Here is a 20791-nt window from a genome sequence, read left to right as displayed (position 1 = left end):
CCAGGTTTTTATTTCTGTTTACTAATATCCCTATCATGCTGCCGCGCGCCTTTTTTGCTAGGCTTACTAAATCCCTGTTGCGGCTGGCGTGGGCGGGAAAACACGCCCGGGTTAGCTGGCGTGTCTTGACATTGCCTTACCACATGGGAGGCCTAGGGGCACCTGATTTGGAGCTGTACTACAGGATAGCGCAGGGAGCTCAGGCGCATAGTTGGATACACGGCGAGGAATCGGTTCCATATCTTAAGTTAGAGAGACTGTTTGCAGAACCTCTCCCGCTACCCGCGGTCATTTTTGAGCCGACTGACCGCAGAACGGGATTTTTAGACTCATTAAACTCAACTCGGCATGCATGGAATAATATTCTGCAGCAAACGGCGGGGGCATTATTATACTCTCCGGCAATGCCACTAGACTGGGCGGTCTGGTTGACCCCTTGCAGGGATCGTGGGGTGGTGCGGGTCCTCCGAGAGCTAGGTGTCCACACGCTAGGGGACCTGTTCTCGGACGGCACCGCTAAAACATGGGATGAGGTGTCTGCCACAGCGGAGTCCCCTACACAACTACAGCGCTTTCAATTCCATAGGGTGAGGGGGGCATGGCGGCAGCACCTAGGGGACGATATGGCCGAACCCCCTGAGGTTCTGGAATTATCATATCTAATCAAACATAAAAGTCCCCGCGGGCTGATGTCTAAACTATATTGCATAGCGATGTCACAGAGAACTCAGAAATACACTAAGGCCAGATTAGCCTGGCAAAGGGACCTAGACACTGTAATAGACGATGCCATGTGGGCGTATTGCTGTGCAGGTATACGTCGGATATCATTGCATGGCAAGCACAGATTGATTCATTTTAAATTTATTAATAGAGTCTACTATAAGCCGGAGAGATTACACAGGTACGGCCGGCGGGAGGGGTCGACTTGTGATAGATGCTGCCACCCAACTGCTGATTTCATTCATTTAGCATGGGACTGCCCGGGTGTATACAAATTCTGGGAGGCTATCTTTCAGAAAATAGGAGAAATGGTGGAACTAGATCTTGCTCCAGACCCAGCAGTTGCGCTGCTGGGGTACTCTAAAGTGCTACCCAGGGCAGTACGTAAACTGGTGGACATGGGTTTGCTGATGGCAAAGCGCAGGGTGGCATTATGTTGGATGCGGGGGCCCTTGCCTACAGTGGCGCAGTGGGCATGGGACGTGCTATACTGCTGCACGCAGTCAGAGACTTTTAGTGAACTGCTCCCGCTGCGGAGTAGGCCAAAGAACTTCTGGGGATTGTATACCGACTATCTCAGAAGGGGTGTAGTAGCTGATGAGACGAGGACGGGGACAAACAACGAGACGGCCCCTGGCGCAGGTGTTCCCGGAGCAGACTGAGGGACGACCTTCAAGAGACCATAGGGCCGTATAGATTAAAGGGCAGGAGAGCTCCTAGGCAACGGGGGATTGGTGGTAGGGGGGGGGGGGGGGGGGACAACTAAAAAAAAAGAAAGGCCATTTACTGACGTACACCTGTCTGATATGGGAATTAAGGTAGGGAAGTCTCTTCTGAGTGGAGACGTCACAGTTAGGCAGTGAGTACGATGATAAATCTTATGAGGGTTACTGACAGGACGCCTCAACGGTTACGGGTAGGGGGTGGGGAGGGTGTTGGTTTTTTATTGTTCTGTTTAAGGAGAAAACTTTGTGTCCCTGGTGTGGAAAAGACTATAAGAAATGGCATACAAGATTGCAATCTTTTAGAAATAAATCGCACTACAACTTTTTGACACAGCGATGCCCAGCCTCCGGGATGTGGGATAAGCTGTGATGTAACATGCACTTCAGTGTCATGGCAGCCGGCCTCAGGGTTGTAGGCGCATAGCTATGTATGTCATCATGTGTTGTCAGTTAAAAATAAATAAAAAAAAATAAAAAAAAGAAAATGTGATATGCACCACAAATGCTCTGTGCTTGTATATGCTATGGCATTGTCTTGCATGCTGTTGTATATTGGCATTCTCAGACACGTGATATCCACATGTAGTTGATGAAACATGAAATAGAGAAAGGACAATCTTTGCTAACCCTATGAGGATGCGGGCCCCGATGGAGATGAGCCGCTGGTGCCCAAATGGTTAGACAACGCACGGTTCAATGGAACGTTTCTGATACGCCACCAAAATATTAGAAGGGAGTCTGGGAAGGACGTCACTGGTGGTGTTCAAATCCAACCAAGCATAAAAGGACGCAAAAATCTGAAATCTTGCTACTGGGCATTGGCGATCTAGATGTAGGTAAACTAGGTCACTTTTCTTTCTGCATTAAATAGGAAAACTGGTGCAAAAACACACCCTGATTCTTAAATTACAGCTAGGACATGGCCGGAACCAATCTGGGAGGTTCTGAAGGTGGAGACACTATGTTTTTGTGTTGGTTACAAAAGCAGTGAACGGCTCTCTGTAAGTACCCCTTTTCTTTGCAATTAGCACAAAACACACAGTTCAGCTCAGTAAAGAGCTCTTCAACAGTACAGCTGTAAAAACTGGTTAATGTCAAATTAAAATCATGCCTGATGCACACATTAACAAGTCGGTACAAAATGCTGTTGAAGCATCCTCGGGCAGACAGTAGGACCCTAGAGACAGGCTGGGTGACTGGGTTGTTACCGTCAGGTCTGCTGGGATCAGGTAATTCTTATTATTGAGAATTAGTTTTGATTTATTTAATGCAAATGCAAGTAAAAAGCCACAAATCGCCACATACGTACCTAAGAAAAGTAGAATAGGACCCCTCATTTAGAGATTAATTCAGGTTTACACATTAATTTGCACCGCAGACAAAGCGCAGATGGCGCACAGCAGAGGAGGTAGCTTATCGACATATCCAACCTGTTTAAGAAGGGAGCAGGCAGGTACTAAAAGTGCAAGGATTTACTCTAGGAAACTGAATACAGTTTTGAACAATGTTAACAGTGTTCACCGATCTCATTTGATTGCACCATCAAAGCAGCAAAGAAAGCTAACAAAATAGTCACTTGAAATGTTTTTTCTTAAAAGACAAACAAATTTAAAGATAGCGTCCATAAATGCTCAATCATAGTTTGGGGACAACGTGGAATGTTTTTTCTTTTTCAAAAACATTATACAAGAATGGTCACCACTGTCCCACAGGGGCACGTGGCTTAATCTAAGAAGACTATACGAAGTGCCAAACTTGACGAGAGCGAAACAGACTGGGGAGACAGTGCTACTTTCCCTGGATGCGCAAATGGCATTTGACAGTATTGAATGGCAGTTCATGATCACAACTTTGCACAGATTGGGCTTTGGACTGAGCTTCTTTGCATGAGTTAAACTCCTATATCAAGACCCGCAGGCTAGGGTAAGAGTTAACGGAGAGGTATCCTGTTTCTTCCCACTTAGAAAGGGTACGAGGCAGGGTTGCCCACTCTCGCCGATGATCTTTGCCCTAGCACTAGAGCCTCTGGAGGCCTGGGTCCACAACGACCCAATAATATCTGGTATACAGGGAGGGGGCGACTGGGAGGACCGTAAGCGGATGACATACTTCTATATTTGGTTAACCCGTATAGGTCGGTACACAGGGTGCTTCATATATTCCAAATATTCGGAAGCTACTCTGGATATATGATAAACTGGTACAAGTCTCTTACCATCTCCCTCAGACTGGAGACAGCCCCCTCGAGATTGCTAGGGACTACCCCACTAATAGTTAACAATAATTTTACATATCTGGGCATTAAGATATCCATGAGTAGATGACTTTCTAATACATAATATGTACCCTCAGATACAGCGATTAAAAAGCGGCGTGGAATCGTGGAGAAAATGATCAGTGTCCTTGATGGGCAAGGCAGTCATATTAAAAATTATATCTCTACCCCAGCTACTGTACTTATTACAAAAACTCCATACAAAATACCTATTACAGTATTTTAAAGTATCAACAGTGAACTGCGAAAATTCTTATGGGACGGAGGTAGTTCCAGAATTGCTTTTCTTAAACTATAGCGGATGTGTATGAGGGAGGACCGAAAATACTATTGGGCCTCACAATTGATCGCAGTGAATGATTGGGTAGTCACTGTTTGCAATGATCCAGCCTTTTGAGTAGACCACTGGGCAATGGCAGAAAGAGGCCATTCAGCAGCACTGTACAGTAGAAGCAGGGAAAAACAGCATCCACCCCACACGCAAACAGTAGTGTGAGCATGGCGCGAAACGAGCAAATGCTTGGGCTGGGTAGGAAAGGTGACAGGGAAAACTCCACTGTGGAACACCGATCAGTTAAGGGAGGTAGGGACCCTGGAGGGATTCAAAAAGTTGGAACTGTAGGGCATCGAAAGTCTGGGGGATATCTGGAGGGGACCGACACTGATCACCTTTGAGAATTTAAAAATCGAAGATGAAATGGCAGACACAGAAAGGTTTAAATATTTACAATTAGGGCCATCCTCTACGCAAACATCTCAGGGATGGGGAATCTGTATAGGACTACTCACCCCTGGAAGACAGACTACTAATGGCCCCAATGATAGCGAGGGCCACTAACTTACAAGAAAATCATGTACAATTCTCCAAATCCGATAAGCTCTTTGTTGGAGGCATGATCGACAGAGTTGGGACTCCTGGAAGAAGACGATTGGGAGGAGGGGGTGCAAAGTGCTCGGGAAGTAGATGTAAGGACCCAATTCCGTCTCATTCAGCTACGTATCCTCCATAGGTCCTACACTTCAAGATCACTTTTGTATCGGTTGGGCCACTGTGTATCCGGATATTGTGTGAGAGGGTGTAGTGGATTAGGCTCTTTCTTTCATATTATCTGGGAGTCTAGTTACATCCATATTTACAGGAAGGAGGTAACACGAGTCATGTTTGATGTCACTGAATTAGAGATCCCAGTGGAGCCACGTTTGCTCCTACTTTGTGTGACGGGCGAGGCAACATGGCCCAAATACATAACAATATGGCCTAAGGTGGTGGCAATTTGTGGCGAAACGAAATATAGCCAAGATGTGAGGGGGCAAGCCGTCCACCGGGTTGTTGGAATGGGAGGATGACTTAGACTGGTGCTTCAGGGCTGAGAAAGTGATATATAACGCTAGAGGGTGCCCTTGTAAATGGGACAAGATCTGCAGTAGGTGGAGGGCATACAGGGGACAGTGGCGCAGGTGGGATGGGGATGATAAGGAAGAGATCAAATGTATGTTTGAAAGTCTCCATTTCCAGTGGACACAATAGACAAGGCCCGAGAGTGGAGGAGGGTAGGTTTACGAACTGTGATGCCAATTGACTTAAATGTGCGTGCTACATTTTGCTCTGTCCGTGTATACAAAGACATTCTGAGCTATTGTTAATAAAAAGACTTATAAAAAAAATTAGTGACCACAAATAAAAGAATGGTTACTGCATATGTGTGCACTTGTGGCAGACATCGTAGAATGATTTTTCTTTTAAGGATGAGTTTTCGTAAAAACAAAAGGAAAAACATTCCAAACCCACCATCACTCATCACTCACCATCGGCCATCTTGGAATGGTTTAAAAACAATTTTAAGATGGCTGCCCATCAATAGAGCATCATGCAAGGAGAAGAGTGCAAGGGGGGAAGCCCCCCTGCAGCTAGATCATGTCTCTACCAAATAACGGGTTACCGAAGGTCAGTAACTTGTCCATCTGATAGAAACATCTAGCCGCAGATTTCTTATCTTAGAATCAGATACCCAAGTAATACCGTCCTTGGAGGAGTGCTGCAAACTGACTTCACTAAATATCCCCAATAGGAGAAGCCGGTAAAGAAGACAGAGAGGGATCAAACTATCTGAAAATGATAGGTGAAGCAAGAAGCTTACCGAGAGGACTGATCTCCAAGAAGGACTATAGAAAGCCCAGATGGAGTAGATAGATAGTAAGACCACAGTATAGAACCAGTAAAGAGGCAGCCCCACAGGCAATGCAATCTAAGATCGAGAAATGTAAAGGGACCACGGACAATAGTCTATAGAGTACAGGCTCAAAATCAAATAGAAGGAGCACACACAACATGCTCAGTCGCAGCAACACATACAAGGAATTCAAAGCACCCACCAATCATTGAGGAAAATATCCTGAGAAACAGATTTTGAAAAAATAAACCTCCAATGATGGAGAAAAGAGAAAGAGAACAGGGAATGCTGGAGAGCTTCGCCAGGAAACAACAAGAATGGTAAAGAGAACCGGTCTTACATTGAGAACCTTGATGGTATATAAGGTATCCTCTGGAAAAAGGTAATGGAGACACTCACAGAAGAGAAGGAAGGAAACAGACATCTATAAGAGAACCATTGAAGAGATAGATATATAAATGCAGAGACATGCATCCAAAGATAAATGTATATAAGGATAAATATGCATAGAAAAAACTGAAATTTCCGTGGAGGCACAAGTCATACAGGGGAGCAAAATGATATGCATTTCACTGCGTCCTCCGCCAGTGAGCTGGAGTATGAGAAGTGGAGGATTGAAAGGTATTCCAAGAACAGAAGTCATCAAGGGAGGACTGAGATAATACATCCTACTGTCTTAAATAAGAAGTTACAACAGTAACTGGGTGGACAAAGAAAAACAAGGCTGGAAAAAAGCAACACAATGCCACCTAAGAGTATGAAGAGGAGGGTATTGCCCACTACAGGAAAACTAGGGCAACCGTCCAAGAACCAATGCCATCGACTGAGGAAGGGTGCAAGCCGGTGGTAACAGTTGAAACAAAGAATAAACAGCAGGTGGGAGTCCACCATGAAGAAGAGAAGAATAAGACCACCACCAGGGTGAAACAAAGGTCTGGCAGAGACTAAGGGCAACAAATAGTTGATGTAGACAATCACACATTGTCCAACCCATGGAGGCTTGAAAAACAGGTGAGAAACCTGACCAACGCTCCATGGAAACTTGAGGACCAGGTAATAAACCAGAGTAGACTATAAGGGGAACAAACCCCAGGAAGGGAAAACAGCCCCCAAGATTGGAGGACAGTGTATAAGCAGCAGAAATAAGTAGTTGGACAGAAGATAGGATATGCACGAAGAAAAGTAATGAAATACCCCAACAAGAAAAAGGGGAGGCGTTAATGGAGCCTCTCCCAAAGGGAGGTGGGAAAAGGGAGAAAGTAGTCCTCCACATAGAAAAACAACACCACGATAGGCGGGAGTGACATACAGAGCTGTAAGGAAGAGAACAGTATTTCCACCTATGAGGAGGAAGGAAGATACGGGAAAGAAAGGGAACCTAGCCTCCTGTGAAAGCAGGATACTAAGACATAAATACAACAAACAAAGGCACTGGTCCCAGGGGAACAGAATTGAAAAGAACAGTAGACGCAACTGGTACCCCAGGGTTGCAATGGCATCTATGTATGCAACCCCCAAACCCCCGCAGGAAGCAACAGTAGTGGCTGTGATCCAATTAGGCAGGTAGGAACACCTAAAGGGTAAAACAGATACAAAGAACACCAAACTGCTGACGATTAACAGAAGCAGGGGCACAATGAAGTAGAAAAAGGGCTTGCACAAGAAAGCTGTGCCCATGTCAAGAGTCTGCCTGCCTGTGGTAGGATTATTGCCTATAAGGACAGAAGGAGAAGAGAAAATAGGAAGTCGAATTCCCTTTGAGGGATACTAAGTGTACAGGTAGCTAGGTAAGGCATACAAAATAAGGTCCCCTAAAAACAGGGAACCAGGCCATAGTGTATCTGCACAACGTAATAGAATACCCAATATAGAATAAGTACTTGGGTAGAAAAAGCAAGCAGCAAAAGGAAGCTGTAAGAACAGGCCCCTATAAGGACACAAAGCAAGATCTGTTCCATAAGGCTGGAAAACAAATCTGTCACTGACAGAATAATTAGGAGAAAAGCACCTGCAGCAAGCAGGAACACCACATCGGGTGCAACCCTAGAAAGGAGAGAAGTACTCCACCCTAGGAAGGCCAATAATAGCTGAAAATTGGGAAAATATTTGTCCTGATAACCTAGTACAACAACAGAGTTTAAACTCTGCACCACCATGACTATCTCTGAACCGGCGTAAAGTCCTGTCGGCAAGCGCACTAAAAAGGGAGGCGCCATCAAAATTCATGTCAATAAAAGTAGTTTGTACAGCCTCTGAAAATCTGGAAGTATGCATCCATGCACAGAGACCATAGCCTGGCCAACAGAATCAGTGGCATCCATACCACAGCGGATGCTAAGTGTGGCAGCTTGATGCCCATCTCGAACGATGGAACAAGAGCAATCCAGGCTTCCTCCGGAAGGGAGGGCAATAAGCATCCCACTGAGTCCCACAAGGTGTGGGAGAAGTGGGCGAGGACACAAAAAGTGTTCAGAGATCACAGGGCAGAGCCAGAAGAAGAGAAAAGAAGCCTTCCACACACATAAAATTCCTGGCCTCTCTTTTCGGAGGGACAGGAGGGACAAAATCAATATTTTTGGTGGCTAAAGCAGCTTGTTCCACAAAGCTCTGCGTAGATGAATGTCTAAAGAGACAGGAGGGATCCTCCAGGGTCGGGCGATGCCCGTGTGAAATAGAGCGATCCACAGTGAGCCCTACTCAGGCTGAGCCCTACTCAGGCTGAGCCCAAGCACCCAAGAGGACATCGAAAAGACAGTCACTACCAGGAAGGACAGGCTCTGTGTTAGACTGGTCAGGGTGTAGAACACCAAGTAAAGGGTCTGATGACAATTCCACAGAAGGAAGTTGTAAGTCCCGAAACTCGATTGAGCAAGTCCGCCAGAGTGAAATTTGCCTCCATGTGCAAATCAGGAGGAGACTGTAGGCTGGAGAAGATTCTAAGCTACTGACGTCACCCAAGACAAGCAACAAGCTAGACTGCATAAGGGGTGGAACTGTGTCTGAAATGGGAGGGGGACACATCACACCTTCTATAGTACTTCCACAACCATGGTCTTCAGAAGGAAAAACCAGAGGAAGGGAGTCTGAGATGGTCGCCTCCACAGCAAATAGAATGAAGAGATTGAGACGATTGTCTCATCTGGGTCAAAGATGGCCCAGGATAGGCGGGGAGACGCGGGGTGAACGCATGCCCTGACACTTCAACAGAAGAGCAGGGACCAGCAGTAGGTGATGGAGGGAGGCGCTGCGACTTCAGCCGCCTATGCTGAGACTTGCCTCCGTACTTTGAAGGAGAATGAAGTCTGCGAAAACAGATTCAAGAGAGGATGCACGGTAGGTCTGTGCAGCGTATAGGGGACCGAGAACAATGAAAAGACTTTGATAACTGTGACATCTGCACCACAAGGAGCTTCATGCGATGCTCTCTTCACGCCTTCAGTCAGAGCTGGCGACATTAGTCAGAGTCAAGGTGCTCACCCAGACACTACATGCAAAACGAGTGAGGGTCCGGGGTGGACATTCGCAGTCCACAGGACTCGCAAGCCTTGAACCCTGAGGACACTGAAAAGGGTATAAAGTGGGTACACTGCTCCGTCAACGAAAAAATTTCATGTAGGCAAAAAAAGTCCAGAGGACCTGAAGACGTGGATCTGTGTTCCTAGCGCGTCGGGGAAGGGCTTATATGGACTCTGTTGACATCACATTCGGGCGACGGGGTCGATACAAAGTCACTCTATGCCCTCTACCGACGTGCAGAAGCACTGCTGGGAAAATTTGCAGATCCAGTCTGGCACCTGGGGAGGATTCTAAGATATGAATCTGCAGCTAGATGTCTCTATCAGATGAAACGGTTTTAGGTTTATTGCTGATGACGGTGATGTTGAGAAATTATATCAGATAGTGTCTGTCTGTGAGGAAGAGATATGGAGTCTTTAACACTGTATACATTTTCTAGAATGTTTTTTTAAACTATTGTATCTAACTGATTAATTTAATGGGAAAAGATGTTTTTATTGTAAACTATATTTTAATGCCTAAGCTGAGCTGTAACCTATCATTGTCTCTACAGCCACTACCATTTTTAACCAGAAAAGTGGACTCGCCTATTAAACTCCTTGAGCACCACTTAGTCTATTTTAACATGCACTATCACTAATATGCACTGCACCTACACCAATGTACACCAGCAGCATCCACACCCACACTTCACAGACGGCATAAAAAGAAAACATCACTGACAAAGAGCACCTGCGCTGTGCCTTACGGACATTAAGGCGCCGGCCCGACGAGGACCATGCCCTATGATCAGGCATGACACCCTTCAGGGTGTATGAGGGCTCTTGCTCCTGAGGAATCAGTCTCCCAGGCGAATTCCTCAGTCCATAACCTCCTACACACTCCTTACTTTTCTTCAAAAGGAATTGCATACCCCTTTGTTGTGACATTTGATATAGTGAGGGGCATGTATGCTGGACCTATAAGCTCCTGATCCCCTCTCTTTGGATATATTATATTTTAACAACATGTGCATTTACGTTTGTGTGCTTTTATGGTTCTATCTTAAACTGAATAAGGCTTTTTTGATGATGACTGAAGAACTGTGGCTCAGCCCGGATCGTCGAGAATCTGAATGATTAGGTAACGGTCCGAGATTATGGCTTGTAGGCTGCAAGGAGGGGAATGGTGCTTGCTGGTGCACGTCGCAGTGGGTTGAGGGGCGGCTGAGCTTACTGGCAGAGACCACCGGGGGCAGACACTGATAGTGTGGAAAGAGGGTGAGTGGGCCGGAGGCATGAACAGGCTTTATAGCTAGCGAAGGCTTTAGAAGCAGACACTGTGGTGATCCGGCAAAAATAACCTAGCACAAGGAGTCAGGGCCCACGACCTCTCAAATGTGCAGAACACCCATTAATTCAGGACAGTCCTGTAGCTGGTGAGTGATCGATGGGTGTCCCCAGTGCAGGAGCGGGGGAAGCCAGTGTGATTAGTGTGACCGGAATGTCACTTTTTTCATGGTGACTGCAGTGCTGAATAAGACCGTGGCATTGAATTGGAGAGATGCAGAAACTGGTACCATTATATGGATATAAAGACTCATGCTCCAGACCCTATGCTTTCGATCTGAAAATGCAAGCATGCCTCAGCAAATTTCCAGCTATTATTCTATTGACCCTATGGGGCAGTGTAGAACTAGAGTACATTCTGGTTAAAAGGTGGACTCCCTGGCACCTCAACCTTAACACAGTAAGAGAGAGCTGGTCTGAATGGCGCAATCGTCATCAATGGGAACCCTGGATCGGATTATAGAGTGAGATACTCCAACACCAGCCAATTTGGATATTAAACAATCCATGATAGCAGATAACAAGAGCATCTCTGAGTAAAACCAATCAATCTGAGCTCAATGTAACACTGCTGCGCCAAGAAATGGACAAAATTATTAAATGCATGTACAAAACAGAATGAAGGATCTCTGAAGTATAGGATGAAATCCAAAACTGTGCTGATGGAGTTACATAGCACAGTAGAAGGAACAACATGCATTTACTAGGGCTACTGGAGGGGACAGAGATGCAACTTATGAAACTCCTTCTGGAACAGTTCTAGCCCTCATGTTCCCAAATCAGGATGGGATGCACACCAGCACAGAAGCTCCACTGTGAAATATTACGATAAGTGCTCCCGATTTTATGGTATTTATTTTTTGCCATTTCCGTCTGTATTTATCCATATTTATTTTTTGGTCATTTCATCTGTATTTATCCACATTTATTTTTGACGCAAGAAAAAAACCCGCTAAAGCTAGTATTGTTCCACATTTATTTATTTTGACATGCACACTTGCACTAGGTTGTTATAGCGTTTTTTTTTTGTTTTTGTTTTTTTAAATTGGAGCCTATGCTAAGTGCACTTTACATATTGGGAGCAAATTTCTTCCCTGTCCTCTAAGAAAAGATGCGTGAATTGGTGATTTTGATTAGGTCTCATTTGCGCAGCTGTCTTGCAAAATGTCAACTCATTACTACCTCTTTTACTCACATTTAATCAGCCATCACAGAGAGTGTCTGCTCAAAGAATATCAGATCATTCTTAGTGTGCACTAGAAGATGACCTACCCCACGAAGCATTGTAAATCGCCAAAATATCTAAAGAATATTACATCTTCATCTGTACAGAATAGTGCTTTGATATGGACACTATGGAGAAAATGTAGAGCACAGGTGGTGCAACAGTCATTTCTGTTCTTGTTTTTATTTTTATTTAAGTAGCACTTAAATAAACATTAAATAGAAAAATGAAGTCATGCTAACTGACTTGCTCACCTCTCACTCAGCCTCACTGCCGAACAGCGTGCATAGTCACTGAGAGATGCAGCCATCCTTTATGCTAATAGTTGTTGAAGCCCTGCCACATCACCCTCCCCATACAACAAAAAACAAAAGGTTGCTGGAGCTGCAGCCGATGTCCTGGGGTGTTTTCCCACCTCTTAATGGACATCGGCTGCTTGCACTGCTCCAACAATTATCTTGCGGGAACTACCAGTGAGAGGTGCTGGAGTGTCTCTGCAGACACGGCGCTCCCAGTTCCCCCGTCTCTGGAGCAGTTTCAGGGCAGCAGTTTCCTGTTTCTTTTGGCCGCCCCTGTGCACCTCTGACTCGGATTTTACAGAGGAGCACAGAGGCAGGAGGAGCATTTGTTTTGTAAGTATTTTCCCGTTTTTATATATAAACACAGACAAAAACCAAAAAGTTTCTGTCTGTATTTATATGTAAAAATATGTTTAAACGGAAAACCGGGAGCCTTAATTATGATTAGGCTCCAAAAATACCATGCTAAGGTCTGGCTGTAGGTGATTGACAGAAAGACATCATGCATAATGGGAATTGCCTTTCTTTTCACTCCGGCTTTGGGTAGGCCACCCAACAGAAAAGGTAAACACTTGATGAACTCAAGTGCAGATGAGAGAAAAGGATACACTGTATGTTCAACCGCCACCAGCGACACTGTGGGTAGATCTCAAAAGGAAAAGACAATTTTTGGATTGCCACAAAGAAGCACTGAGTACGTTGAAAGACTGGGACAAGAGGTTTAAAGATGCATACAACGACATGCAAGAAAGTTGAGCTATGTGACAGGGAAACGTTATGGGATATACTAGGGTCGTTATTGGGATCCCCAAACAGGCAGCGCTACAGGCGCACAGAGATGACCTCAGGTAAGGAGGTTTAGTTTCTCTTGTATTTCAATTGCAAAGGCACAATTGGTTATAACTCACTGCCACCCCCACCCCACTACAGCTGTGGATTAGGTGAACTGTATTGGGGCCTAATAAAAAGTCCATCCTTGGTGTCCTGACGAACAGCAGAGTGTGGGAACATGTGCTACAAGTGTTAGCACTATTGAAGGGAACGAATTGCATCTAGTTAAACCATTTGCTTTGACACCGCTGGGGTACAGTCAAACAGAAGGAAGGGGTTAGGGGAGGCTTAATGCTTAGCAATTATGCTTAAATGTGCTGCCATCACTCAATGAATGCTTCTATGAGCTGCAGACACTAGTAATAGTGTAAGTGGGACAGGATGGATTGTGTTCTAATATCTTGGAATGTAAAGGAGTTCTGAAACCACAGATAATTGAGTCCTACTTCTAGAGGGAGGGAGTGCATATTGAGAAGCTGCATGAGACCCATCTAACAACTGAGTACCACAAAAAAATGAGCAGGTAGTGGAGAGGTGATAGACCTGTAAGCCATAAGACCTGTAAGTCAATTTATTTTGCCTCACTCCTCCATTTTTGCTGATATTGTTTTTATTGGTCTTAAGACTCTGTGCACTTTACCACTACTAACCAGTGCTAAGGTGTGTGTGCTTACGCCCTAAAACATGGTAACTTTGGCTTGCATCCAATTTACTTATTAGTCCCTAGTAAAGTGGTACTATCTGTACCCAGGGCCTGTAAATTAAATACTAATAGTGGGTCTGCAGCACTAATTGTGCCATCCACTTAAGTAGGCTGGCAAACATGTCTCAGCGCTGTGTGTGTCAGGCCTAAGCCTTCCATTTTAATACAGATGTCACCCCTAGGGTAGACCCTAAACAGTCCATAGGCCAGAATGCAATGTCTTTAAAAAGTTGGACATGTACTTTTAGGTTTTTCTTGTCCTGGTAGTGAAAAACCTTTACATTCTTTTTTTACTACTGCAAGGCTTACCTCTCCCATAGGATAACATTGGGTTAGCTTATTAAGTTTAATAAGTGATAACTTTGAATTGGGAGCAGGTAGGAATATTGAGGATTGGTGCCTTAAGAATTGCAATTTAAAATCCGCTTAAATGGTAAAGTTGATTTTTAAGTCACGATTCTGACAATGCCACTTTCAGAAAGTTGCCCTTTTCTTGTCCAAAGCATTTAATGCCTGTATCCTATATCCTCGGTCACACGCCTAGGTGTAGATGGCAGGTGGCCTTTGTGTACTGCTCCCTGACAGTGAGACAAAGGGGGGGGGGTGCATGTTGGCAGGATGGGCCATCTCTAACTGGATAGGTGGGAGGAGCTGTCACCTACCACACTTATCCAGCACAAAGGCACTGCCTCAGTACACTCACAAAGGGCTATGGGTGCAAACCTCCACAGCTTTCTCCTACTTCAAAGCTGGCACCAAGTATAAATATTGTTGTCTGAGACCCAACTCTTCAGTACACATCTGGACCTGTGGAAAACTCAGAAAGAGGACTGCTGTGAGGCTCTATTGCAAGAAGGACTGGTTCTCTGATGTCTGAGTGAGAAGAACTGGACCTGCATCTTGAACTTAAGACCACTGGAGTGACTGCAAGGGCTAGTTGGCTGGCCTTCTGATCAGAGCCTCAGGTACAGACAAAAGGTCTAACCACCAGGTACCCAGCACGTGGACTCTGGTCCACCCCTCCCCCATCTGGTGCCCCAGTCGAGGAACCTTGGAAGAGGCCCTGATGGTGCACTGCCAGCCCATCTGTAGTGTCTTGTGATGCAGCGCAACACCTCTTCCTGCAGCTCAGCATTGGAACTGCTACTGTGTGATGCATCCCGAAACAGGACCGTGCATCACAGCTACTCCGAACCGCCACTGCATGTTGCATCTCTAACACAGGACCTTGCATCGCAGCCCACAGGGTCTTCAGGACAGCCGCTGCACAACGCATCCTCGATGCCAGATCTCGTAATGCTCTACATCAGGAGTTAAGGTACTTTGTTCAGCAGGCCTAACTTGGTCCCTGTACCCAGCCCATGCTCCACTGCTGTGGCCTGAACTTATGACTTTGTCCCGGTCTGGCGCGACCCGATACCCACAGTTGACATTTGTGCTTTTAAGCACTATTTTTATCTAAATCTTTATAATTGCATATCTTCGGTTCTACTGATTGGACTTTTGTCGTTTTGCTGTCAAATGATTTATTACATTTTACTCTATTTTTCTTAATTGGTGTGGGAATTTTCGTGTGTTCTGTTTTCACTTTATTACTGTTGGAAGTGCTGCAGAAAGTTATTTACACCTTGCCTCTAAATTAAGCCTGACTGTTTTGTGCCAAGCTATCAGAGGATTAAGCAGAGGATGATTTGGGGTTGCATGCATTTCACCCTGAAAAGAGTTGTGGTTGCTGCATGAGTAGGGTTTTACCTCCCTCAACCAGTAACCTTATTTCCTACAAGTGGTTTGAGTTGGTATTCAGGATTTAGCTCCATGATTACTCGACTGCAAGTTGAAATGTGTGCAACTATAACACAGCTATCTCAGAGACTGAGAGGGGGTGCAAAAGCACGACTAATATACGCTGAGTGCTTCTACTGATGGAATATGTGAGGGTGCAGCAGCCCCTTTCGCAGTGAACGGCCAGGATGCTCACAGTCTTTGGGCCGGATCAGTGCTCTTCAAAGTTTTTATTTCCGTGCCCCCACCCCACGTGGAAAAAAAAAGTCACTGGGTCCCCCTCAAAAATTTTCACAATTATTCCTTTAAACTGGCAATGTTTAAATATGTATAAACATGATTGCCACACATACTTCTCGGGGCAGGCAGGCCTTACTAATGTGTAAAGTATCCATAGTGTGATTGTTAGAAATGGGGTGAGAGTTTTGAAGAATATTTGGAGTCCCTTCCTTTCTTACACCTTTTTCCAGCCAGGATATAAATGACAGCAGATGTTAGTGGTGGCCCATTATAGAGCGGCTTACTGCAGTGTATTTTTCCGGGCGTAAATCAAAGCACTTATCAGCAAAATGATTCTTTTGGCCAGAGTCTTGAATTTGGGGAGGGCCTTCTGCAATGGGTGACATTGCTCTACACTGATTGTTCAGCAGGGTTAAGACCAAGGAGATGATAAGCGAACAGTGGTTAATCTCCAGGGATATAAGAGCTGGGGTTCCCCTTGTTGCAGCTGATTTCTGCATTGGTTATTGTCCTCTAGCGCAGCTGATAAAGCGGAGACACTCTCAGAGGGAGTGCAGGTAGGGAACACTTCCCATATTGTATCTCCATAAGCAGAAGTCGTACTGGTGATTAGTCGAGACCCTGTTAAGGTGTTCCCAGCAATGTATGGCACAATGACATGGATGGTATTGATTATGGGATTTCAACTGAATCAAAGTCGATCTTCTACCACTTATTGGATACAAACATTGATGTTCTACAGCAGAAATCGATAATACCCTACAAATACCTTGGTTCTTAAATAAGTCATTCAGATGATATCTTCAAGAAGAGTTTGAGTCGATTGCTGGCACGTGCTACGGCGTCTGAAAACAGATGGCTTAAATTCCCCTCGTCACTCATGGGTCGTCCTAGTATACATAATGTGAAGAGAATATGGTTGAGGAGGGTGGGAGGCAGGTGAGAATTATGTGGGGGCGCAAACTGAAGAAACAAAGTGGATCAGAAAATATGCTAATTAGTTTATTCACTAGAAATGCCAGGTTTACGTTACTATTGTATCCATAGAGCATGTATAACCCCTCAGTTAATGAGCAGAATATGATCAAGAGTGATACTAGTTGCCCTAGGTGCACCTGTGCACATAAACGGAGGACCTATGCCCAGGTACAGTGCTTTGGCAGGCAATATTAAGGCACATGGAGCTACAGAACAGGTCACTGACTGCCAGTATATGCCTGTGCTTATGGATCATGGTGCTAAGAAGCAATGGACTAAATTGGTGAAACCGGGCTTGACATTAACGAAAAGAAGGGCTTGGCCAACATGACGGACACTTTCTTAGGGTGCTGCACTCAGCCCCTTTTAATCTGCCTTGATTCTGTTCCTGGCGGTGGCAGAAATGGAAAGCTCCTTACCTAGATCTTGCAGGAGGTGGCATATTTGTGTCCATATCTCGCCTCCTCCGCCCCCTAAAGGGACTTCGGAGTGCAAGTGTCTGACGAGTCCAGCCTGATGGACAAGATGGCGGCTGAGATCTAGGCCACCTGAAGAGCTGGCAATTCCCTAGCAGCATCTGACATGGGCTGCAGGCCATGAGCATTACCAAGATCAGGCAATATCCAGCTCAATGTCAGGTCGCTAGATATGCACCAACAATGCTAGGGCTGAGGTTTGCATACGAGGGCAGCTGTAGCCCTCCACCACTGGAGGAACGCGGCTATGGGACTGATGGGAACCTTATCTCAATAGGCAGCAATAAGGGGAAGGAAGGAGCAGCTGCACATGCCTTCTGACTCACTCAGTTAGGGCTAGGGGTGCACTATCTTGTGCGCAATATGCTGTCAACAACAAAAGCAGCAAGCACGTAATAGAAGTGTTTGGGCGCATAAGTACTAAAAGGCAACTGTTTATGAGAACAAAAAGAAAAATAATAACAGTAAAGTTACCAACATAAAAAATTATGGAAAAAGCAAAGAATAAAATGTCCCACAAAATGCTGCCGGCTGATCCAAAAATGAGACCCCGCACATGTAGACAATGCCTGAAGGGTGCTCACCCAAACAAGCCAATGGCTGAAGAAGGCAGACCAACAGCCTTTTCTGTATGCACATGTTAGCATATGAATATGCTATGGCAGGTGAGTGGTGGTGACAAGAGGCCTTGCCAAACTGCTAAAGCTGTTGGTAGCAAGGCCTAGAGTGAAGATGATTAGGAGACCTTTGGGTAGAGAGGGTAAAAACACATCACTTTCCCACACAAAAAAGATTTCCCAATATTGCTATTAGTTCCTAAGACCCTCAAGGCCCCCCCAACATTGAAGGGTGGAAGTAGAGAAGGACTGAATACCCAGTACAGAGGACACAACATGTTCTGAACCCTCAAACATCAGTCGTATCCCTGCTGCCCCCGAATAAGCTACTTCCTCACTTTCGAGTTATCCATACTGAGAAGCAGGAGGAGACACCACTCACCGCTAACTCTGGAGTATACCCCGCTCCCTGAATTGACCAATACTGCTGAAAAGGAGTATTCATTATTGTAAGAGGATTCTAAAATTATAAGATTTTTCCTTGAAAAAGTTCTCCGGAACGAAACATGTTGGCTGGTTGCATTTTCTCATTTGGATCATTGAAATATTAAAGATTTAATAAGAATGATACATGTGGCAAGTACATCTTTCTGAATTTGGACCACCGCTTGCGAGAAACAACTTTAATGTTAACTACTAAGATTGAGCAAGATATTTGAACATTAGTACAATTACACTGTCAGAGTGCTTCTTGGCCTCTTAAACATGACATTCTTTCATTAATCTGGGGACCACAGAACTCACATGGCACTGAAAACCCTAACAGGGAGCTGGCACTGTAAAGGGGCTTTAAAAAGACATGTGAGCATTCACAATTTAACACAATCCAAAGGCAATAATTGTGTTGTTCTCACATCAGAAGGTAAGTGAGAGCTGAGGTGGTACCTGAATAGCATCATCCTCCGCAGCCTCGTAAATGAGTTCATCATGAAGCTGCAGGATAAAGAAGGCGCCACTGGTGGGCTGTAACAAGCCTTTAAGTCGTCTTCGCTCTAATTTCCCTGCAAGAGAAAGAAAACAGTAAACCTTGTTCATAAGGCTGCCTGATGGTGATTACCACATTGAGGCATTATTCATTTTCAAGTTTTAATCCCTAGAGTGGCCCCAGGGCAGTGGTAGTCAACATGAAACTCTGGCATCCACATGGCAGAGGATCTCCTTAAGAAGAACGCCAGAAGCAGGAAAGCAACCTTTATAAAAGAGACTTAAAACAAATTGACAAAAATAAACCATATATGTCAAAACACCCGAACAAACACTATTGCTGACAAACCTCAGCAATGTCACTGAGATCTTTATCAACCGGATGAAACAGAGGGAAGGGGTAAGATGGACAATCAGCAGCAGAGGAGGTTGGTGGGGCAGCACTAACCAGCCATGCTATACCTCAGGGCTGATAAATGCTTCTGAGGGAGCGGTGGGACAGGATCATCAACAAGCGGGCAGACAACGATGAAGCAGCACTACCAAACTACACTCTATCTGGCCCTATTTACCATCTGGTTTCATCCTCTTCCACCCATGCAGCTACCTGCCAAGAGGGTCTAGACAGTCAATGAATGAGGGAGGAGGTGAAGCGCTGACCCATCCCCGTGCCTGGTGCCAAGGTGCACTCATGCAACTGGCCAGGAAGGAGAGTGGGCACCAGGAGTGCTATCTCTGTTGGTCATTTTCTTTGTCCCTTCTGATGTATTGGAACCACTGTCTAAATTCTTCTGCTTTCTCTCGCTGTACATACTGCCTCATGGTGCAGCCTTCTTTGTCACCTTGAGCGTTAGGTCCAAATTTGCATATCACTTCTGCATTTGCTGTGTATTATCTGCAGTGTGGAGCATTTGGGAATCACACATTTCTGTTACTACTTCTACTCGGGCAGCGCTCTAACTCCCTTTGAGCCTGGTCCAAGCTAAATAAAACATCAAAATAAATTAAATAAGGCAGCCATCAGCTGGAAGAAAAGGGAGAGCCATGGGTGCCGAAAGGGCGGCTTAGGAATATTATCAGGAAACAACCAGTTCATAAGATTAGCAAGTGAAATACATTTTTAAGTGGACAAAATGCCTCTTCCGTGCCAGTGCACTGTTACTGATGTTATTTCCTAACAACACATTTTTGTGTCATAATTCTGCATGTAAAATTTAAGACAAATTTCAAACCATGTTAGGCTATCTCAGTGCCTTGTTACGAAGACATATCAGGCTGTTCCTTCATTTAATGGCACACACAACCTTCAACTCCTTCACTACTGTTTGCCCATATACATAGGCCAATAAAGTGAGCTTTTTTATCACAGAGTGCATTCCAAAAAATAGCTTAGCTATGCACTATTTCTGACTGCTGAAGTGCGCTTGTTTGCAACAGTTTTGGCGATGTTAAATTCATAGGACCTACTACACTTTTGTCAGTTAGGAAATATAAAATACCAGGTCCAAAAGTTGAGGCGATATCAGTTTGACAAAATAAGATAAGAGATGGATAGGCATCATACTCCACAGAGAAAGAGCTAAAGATGCTCGCGGGTAGTGGCTGTAATTTGTGCTTCCAACCACTAGATCAGCTCTTCTTCGGGCAAATGCCCTTGACAATACACCTACCTACACTAAAAGACGTATTTCTTTACTAGGGATATTAGAGGAAGAGAATGCACGTACATGAGCGGCTACAATCAATCAATCAATCAGGGAATTGTAAGCGCGCCACTCACCCCTGAGGGTCTCAAGGCGCGGGGGGGGGGGTAGGGGTGGGGGAATGGGGGTCCGCAGATCTGTTTAGCCGAAGAGCCAGGTCTTGAGGGTCTTCCTGAAGGTGTTCAGGGAGGGGCGTGTCTGATGTCTGCCGGTAGCTCGTTCCAGGTCTTGGCTGCAATGTGAGAGAGGGATCTTCCGCCTGCTCTGGCTCTGTG

The 20791-nt window shown here is 45.2% G+C and overlaps 1 protein-coding gene across 4 annotated transcripts in view; it reads right to left on the bottom strand.

Moving 5' to 3' along the window:
• The window catches only part of POLQ (DNA polymerase theta), a 580345-nt gene that overhangs the window by 81198 nt on the left and 478356 nt on the right, over window positions 1-20791 (bottom strand). For all 4 annotated transcript variants that reach the window (XM_085621032.1, XM_085621029.1, XM_085621031.1 and 1 more), the window contains exon 30: window positions 18775-18890. In XM_085621032.1, coding sequence (XP_085477158.1) covers window positions 18775-18890 — 116 coding nt within the window. The remainder of the gene's footprint in view (window positions 1-18774; window positions 18891-20791) is intronic.

This window comes from Triturus cristatus, chromosome 8 (assembly GCF_964204655.1).
Source record: "Triturus cristatus chromosome 8, aTriCri1.1, whole genome shotgun sequence".
In the NCBI taxonomy this organism is placed as follows: domain Eukaryota; kingdom Metazoa; phylum Chordata; class Amphibia; order Caudata; family Salamandridae; genus Triturus; species Triturus cristatus.
This window is presented reverse-complemented; position numbering and strand designations above follow the sequence as displayed.